The 7,107-nt window shown below is 33.3% G+C and overlaps 2 protein-coding genes across 5 annotated transcripts in view; one reads left to right on the forward strand and one right to left on the reverse strand.

Annotated features, from left to right (window-relative positions):
• The window catches only part of LOC123011362 (cAMP-regulated phosphoprotein 21), a 30,047-nt gene extending 24,889 nt beyond the window's left edge, over positions 1 to 5,158 (reverse strand). For all 4 annotated transcript variants that reach the window (XR_006413141.1, XM_044408756.1, XM_044408755.1 and 1 more), the window contains exons 1-2: positions 5,063 to 5,158; positions 4,873 to 4,976 (exon numbers count right to left, since the gene is read on the reverse strand). The gene's annotated coding sequence lies outside the window, so the exon portion shown is untranslated. The remainder of the gene's footprint in view (positions 1 to 4,872; positions 4,977 to 5,062) is intronic.
• A 395-nt stretch (positions 5,159 to 5,553) lies between these two features.
• Positions 5,554 to 7,107, forward strand: part of LOC123010861 (high mobility group protein 20A-like) — an 8,648-nt gene continuing 7,094 nt past the window's right edge. Inside the window, exons 1-2 of the mRNA XM_044408024.1 lie at positions 5,554 to 5,944; positions 5,989 to 6,251. Of these exons, the coding sequence (XP_044263959.1) occupies positions 5,758 to 5,944; positions 5,989 to 6,251 (450 nt within the window). The 5' untranslated portion in view covers positions 5,554 to 5,757. The remainder of the gene's footprint in view (positions 5,945 to 5,988; positions 6,252 to 7,107) is intronic.

Here is a 7,107-nt window from a genome sequence, read left to right on the forward strand (position 1 = left end):
GTCACCCTGTATATTTCTCATCGTTGCCATGAGTTTCTCTTATTTCAGAGATTCAGATTCTAACTCAGTAGAAAGAAGTTCATTTTTCTCTTAATTTTGGACTAATTGTGGAATAATTTCTGATTTTTAATTGGCGGTTTTATTTTTTTGACAATAACGTCACTTTGACAAATGAGTTTTCGCAAGTTAAATAAAAAAAAATGTATGGGAAAAACATAATTTTGATAAATAGCAACTCAAAGAAACAGCTTTAAGATAGAAAACAAAGTCATTTTTAACAAAAACTATCATTATTTAATTCATAAATTAATTGTCAAAGTGACATATAGTTGTCAAATAAATAAAACCGACAATGTGATAGGACTTAAAAAGCAGAGATAAAGTCCAAAATCAAAAGAAAAATCAACTTTTCTTTTCACTGAATCAGAATAATGAACGTTAAATTACAGATTTGTTCGTTTCAAGTGAAGCAAAAAATGTTTCTCCTTTTCAGTTTTGGCGTAAAATAAAAAATTAAAATTTTTTTCAATAAATTTATTTGTTTATTATGTATAAGGTGAACAAAAAGTACTTATGGATCCAAGCTTTTTTTAAATATTTGCATTTAGAAAATGATAATAAAAATTCAAATGCTCTGTTTTTGAGTTTTGCAATTGTTTTTAAATGGTAACTTATATGAAACTTTTTATCGATAAAATGTGAATAAAACATATAAAGTTGTAATCCTTAGATGAGCAGCAAAATTATGGAATAGTCTTACTAAAACTGAAAATATTTTGTTTTGACAAAAATGCAAAGCAGAGAAAAATTATTCTTTGTCAAAAATCAAATTACAACGCGTCATCTGGTGTTGCAACAATAGTCGGTGCTAGAACTAAAAAAAATTATACGTAGGAGTCAAAAATAAAAATTGTAAAAAATGTACAGGGTGTCCCAGAGTTCCGTATTTCTTCGATAACTTTGACAGTAAAGAAGATAACAAAATGCGGTTTCTTTTAGACGATAGATATAAATTTTTTCTATGGTCCAAAAATATTTTCGTCATTATAAGTAATTCCTATATAGGGTGGCGCAACAAAGTTATATTATTTCTTATGAAACACCCAGTATATTATGCGCTTATTTGAAAGAGTTTTTAATTCCAAGAATATCCATATTAGGTTTTAGGGGTATATCATGGACCGTTTATCATTTATGGGCAATTTTATGAAAAAAAGTACCATTTTTGAAAAACCACAACCTTTACGAAAACTCTACAAACATCAAGAAACTCTTCAAGTCTAAATTTGCGGCAAAAAACAATGAAATAAATGTACATGTAATAGATATACGTCAGCTTTCAGGAGGTCTGGAGCCTTAATTGCAAAGTCCCAGCTCACTTTGATAAAGAATTTATTGTTTCCGGCTAAAAAGCGCAAGATCGGTCTTCCCCGAAAGCCGTTTGAGCATTTCGCCGAAGCACCGATCTTTATCCCTTCATCCCCTAATTTCCGCGAACAGTTTGCATCCCTCAGGACTCGTGATGCAATCGGTAACCAAGCAACGGCAGGTACTCGAAAGTTGACTGACCTATCTCAAATGCAATCCCTCTTTGTACGAGTTGTAAAAGTGTGGTGGGTTTTAGGGGAGGGTTTACGTGTGTCATTGGGTCACGACACGAGCCGCAAATTCGCTCGATTTCGAACCCGAGGGTGATTTATCACGAGGGAGAAAAGTGGAAACAGACATTTAGGGGGCGGTAATGGCTGTTTTGTGCACTAAGAGGGTCAAAAATGACAGTTTTTTGCCTACTTGCTATCAAATACTAATTAACCGATCATCGAAAATATGTAATAAAATAATAATTTGTTCGTTTTGGCACGATTCCAGCACAAGTGGTGTTTTATTCGCTTCCAATTTCGAGTGCGTAGGAATCAATGATAATAAGTTTGAGAAACATTCGCAATAAAGTTATCGAATTTTATGTCACAACAAAGAATTGTTAACGTCAAGTTTGCCTACTAGTTTTCATTACTTTGAAGTTGGGTCGGATTACGAGATTTTTTCGCTGTTTAGCACACCAGATGATACATTTTTTGACTCTGATACAATCAATAAAACATAAACTTTAAAGATTTTCACAATTTTGTTGGCAATTGAATGTTTTCCACGTCTATATTTGTGGAAAATCATAAAAATAAAGATATAACGACCGAGAGTCATAAATATTTTACGGTTCCAAAATTTGGAACAAAATAAAATGTTTCCGAATAAAATTTATCTGAAATCTAAATTTCTCACAATTTTAATTTGAAAATCAGAGGATTTATTGCTAAAATACAAAAAACTTAAAAAAAAAAACAAACTAGTGGGCTAATAGAGAGCATAATCTACGCCACTGGTTTTTTTGGAATAAAATCAAATTATTGCTAAGCTAAAATATTAAATTTTTTCGATCAATAAAAAATAAAATCAAAGTCTACAGATTTTCACAATTATGTTACAAAATAAAGTTTCATAATTTTTATGTAAATTCTAGGAAATTTCTAACAATTTAAATTCAAAGAATTTAGTGAAAAAAAATCGGTTCATTTTTTAATACAATTGATATTAAACGGCGCTGAAAGTCCAAAAAAAAACAAAACAATAGAGATATAATTAGTCAGACCTAACATAATCTACGCCACTGGCCTCTTCGAAATAAAATCAAATAATTTTGGTTGCATGTTCAATTTTTTCGACTCAACAATTAATAAATAATAAAATAAAACATAAAAGCCTAAAAATTTTCGCAATTTTATTGAGAATTAAATGTTTTCAACGTCTATAGTTGTAAAAAATCTTAAAAATAAAGATATAATGACCAGGAGTCAAATACCTTTAGGGTTCAAAACAAAATTTGAAACAAAACAAAATGTTTTCTAATAAACTTATTTCAACCCTAAAAAGTTTCTGCCAATTTAAATTTGAAATTCAAACACTTTATTACAAAAAAAAAAAAACAAAAAAACATTCAAATTAACTATTTATTTCAAGCTGATATATTAGGAGATGCTAAAGACCAAAAAAACAATAAAGGGATAATCAGAATATGGCACTAGCATTTTGAAATTAAGTTAATAAATGAATTAAGTTTTTCATATCAGTGGCGCACGCAAAATTTTAATTCGAACAGAAAAAAAATAAAATTACCACATCTAAAAATGAAAGTTATTTCTAGAAAACTTCTGTTAATTTAAAATTTAAAATTCGGAAGATTTAATGCAAAAAAACACAAAAAAAAACTGTTCAATTTTTTAATACATTTGGTACTACAGCGTGTTTTAAAATGATTTTCACCTAGTCGTTTATAAAATTTCCATGCAAAATAAAAAAGCCACTTTAAAAAATATTGAATCTAATTAATCTCAAATGTTAATTTATTTCAATTGACAGAACTATCTGATTCAAGAAGAGTAGAGCGGCACAGAGAAATTTACATGTAAAGAAATTCTATAAACGACTAGATGAAAATAATTTTAAAACACGCTAAAAACAAAACAATAGAGATAATTCTCACATCCCCCGCATAATCTACGCCACTGGTCAATATAAAATAAAGTCAAATTATTTTAATTGCTAAGCAACCGATATTAAGTTATTCAAGTCAGTGGCGTACGCAAAATTAAAAAAAAGATTTTAACTATTAACTAGAAAAAATGTAAAGTTTAGTCACTTTTTAGATGCTACTTTAACTAGGTAGAGTTTTTGACAACGTATTCACGTAACTTTGACCCAGTTTACACATAAGTAACTAGTTTAGATTTTGAATTTTTTGAAATTGAAATTTGAATATTATAATAGAATGTCCCAGAAATAAATGAAAAAATACAACCTTTAGCCAAAATGTATCAATTGTGGTTCAGAAGATATAAAAATAACTCATTTATTTTTGAATAAAAAATGATGACCCGCCACTGGTCTGAATTTCCAAGTGTTACCATAACATCGTTTAATTTTTTACATTTTGTCACCACAGTTACATATATACTTCAGTGCATTTCCAGCTTTTCAGCCAACTAGTATAGGACAGAAAAGGAGTTTTCAAAAAAAAAATCATGAAGCATTTTAATTTCTTATGATGATAAATTTTATCAGGTTGGTATCTCAGGTTCACGTATCAAAATACGTATTAAAACCTAGACAACTGAGTAAACACAAAAGTAAAATAAAAGCGAATCGCAAACAGGTAAAAAAATAAATTAATTAAAAGAAAGAAAAAAAATTACTTTGGTGGTGGACTTTTTGTGTGGTTTATTTCAATTTTTTTTCTCCTACGACGAAATTGATTGAAATTAACGACAAATGTGGGTTTGAATCCGCGTTTTTGTCAGCAATCGTGGGTTAATCACCACTTTACACCTGTTGATAGTGATTTTGATGTGTTGGAGTTTTCGAAGGCGAGATATTTGCCGCCAAAAGCTGTCGTTTTCCGAAAATAGCCCCTAAAAGTGTTATTTATACCCAAAGGTGAATTTCCGGATCGATGGCATGGAGGCAAGTCCAGGTAGACAGCCTAGAATTTGCGTACCTGAGCCCTCGAGGCGGTAAATTCGGGGGCACCAGGGGCATAAATAATCCGTCAAGGTTGTCGCCTCCTTACATAAATCTCCGAAATGAGTGGTATTCAAGACATTCATTATCGCTAACGCAATCAATGTATTTTTAATTCAAGTGGCACGGGGGCTGCCGGAATCAGCGCCAACAATGCGAGACTTAAATACACAGATCAATACACATGTCATTCATTTACACGTTCATAAATTAATCTAAAATAAATAGCCTTCAAAGCAGCTGCCAAAATTCGAGCAGGAAGATAACCTAACTAAAAGCCAAGGACTCGAAAACACTTACCCGACCAAAAACGACGTTTTATAATCCATGGGGGCACCCGTACCGCATATCACCACAAAAAAAAAACAAAAACTGCACAAAGGAGACGACTCGCGACTCAATTTCTGCAAAAAAGGGGATTTTTCAACTCGGTGAAAAAACAATTTCTGGACAACAAAAATGAGACAAAAACACGCTTTCGACTACTTACAAACACCCGGAATTTGTTTTCGCACCACAATGCCTCAATAACACGACTTTTTGGAACCTATTTGGTTCCCAAACCCAAAATTTAGGGAGTTTGGAGGTTGGCAACAATGACAGTCAATTGTGACGCGACCGGTACAACATCTACCAACCAACTCGCAAAGCCACTACAGGAACCTGCAAAAGCAACGTTTATTTTTTTTAACTGGCTGGTTTTTGTGTGATTGTTGCTCCCCAAAACAGTTAAAAATTTGACAGTTGAAAATGTGTCACTACAATTAAAAAAAAATATTATTTTCGATTTTTGGTAGAAAATTATCCGACATCTACCAAAAACGATTGTAGGAATCTGTAAAATTAATTTATATTACAAAATAACCCAAGTATTGTTAATTGTTTACTTGGTGGTAATTTTAGTTAAGTCAAATGAGGCGATTTGGGAAATTTCCGCATTTATGCAATTTTAACCCCCCGAAAATGTTAAACTGACATTACAAGGCGGATACAGGAACCTGTAAAGGTGACCCTAACCACGAAAATCGGGGAGTAATGTTTATTTCCTTTAATTGTTGGTGGTTTTAATTGAGTCAAATGAGCCGGTGCGTGGAACCCGGTCACTTAGTGCGACTTTCGCCCCCCAAAACAATTGAAAGTTTGACAGTTACAACCTGTCACGTTTAGCTTCTTCCGGCTTGTGAAATGGAAACCAGCGAGGAAGTGGCTAATGTCTCGGCCGAGAACGAACCGAAGCCCCCAAAAGCGTCGACCTCGAACGACGAGAAGGCTCCCGACAGTTCCGACAACACGCAACAGAAGCCCAAAGTGGCCAAAGCCAAGAAACGCAAGAAACCCAAAGACAGCACAGCCCCGCGCCATCCCCTAACCGGTGAGTGTCTCAGAGTGGTCTCCATTGTCTCACGGGGGTTGCAGGGTATGTGCGGTACCTCAACGACCGACGCGAGGCCGTCCGGGGGGCCAACCCCAGTCTCTCGTTCGCCGAAATCACGAAAATGCTGGCGAATGAGTGGACCAACCTGCCGGCGGACAAAAAACAGCAGTATTTGGACGCCGCTGAGCAAGACAGGGAGCGGTACACGCGGGAATACAACGCCTACAAGCAGACGGAAGCCTATAAAATATTCACGCAGCAACAGACTGAGAAGAAGCTGAAGGAGAGCAAGGAGGAGAGCAAAGTGGGTAAAAGCTAGTGGTGGGCACAATCGAATGAATTTTAACGAATAATTCGATAGTTGTCTATCATTCGAATTATTCGATAGTAGAAAATACATTCATTCGTTAAAATTCATTCATTAAAAATCATTCGTTAAAATACCGAATTACACAAGGCGACAAAAAAAAGTCATGTCGTGACAACTTGACAAATTTTATATTAGTCCGGTCAAAATAAACATTTTAAATAACTAAAATTCCGACAGAGCTAAATTTTGGTGGAGATATTGAGTACACCATTAGGAATAAAGTGTCAAAATTACCCCATCGATCCCATGTGTGCTAAAAAAGTTATTCGGGGTCAAAGGTCTAAATTTGACGTTTTTTAGATTTTTTTCGAAAACGGTAAGTTTTATCAAAAAAGTAGCCCAGCCAAAAAATATAGATCTTGAAATTATCTACAAAATGGTCCTTATACTTTTTTTCTAACAATCACCATTCCTGAGATATCGCGATTCTAAAAGTTGAAGGAGTCACGTTCTACATGGTATGCACATACAGAGTGCGTCAGAACTCCCGCTTCAAAGACAAATGCCATGTAGGGTAAGGTATCACAAACATAGAAAAAATTAAAAAAAAAATCTATCTATAAAAGTTTCAAAGTTATGAGAGTTTAAATTTTGCACTTTGACTCTATTTATTTCTGTAGGGAAAATAATTTTCCAAGTTTTTTTGCTACAGGCCATTAGAAGAAGAAACAAAAAAGCTGTGTCCTAAATTGTAACTCTGTTCAATGTTATTTGTGGCTTTTATTGGCAAAACTTTTGTACCTTTACTAGATAATTGTAAAAAAACATATACAAAATCATCAGTATTATT

This window comes from Tribolium madens, unplaced genomic scaffold (genome assembly GCF_015345945.1).
Source record: "Tribolium madens isolate multiple individuals breed KSU strain unplaced genomic scaffold, Tmad_KSU_1.1 Scaffold_91;HRSCAF=231;Tcas5.2_LG7, whole genome shotgun sequence".
In the NCBI taxonomy this organism is placed as follows: Eukaryota; Metazoa; Arthropoda; class Insecta; order Coleoptera; family Tenebrionidae; genus Tribolium; species Tribolium madens.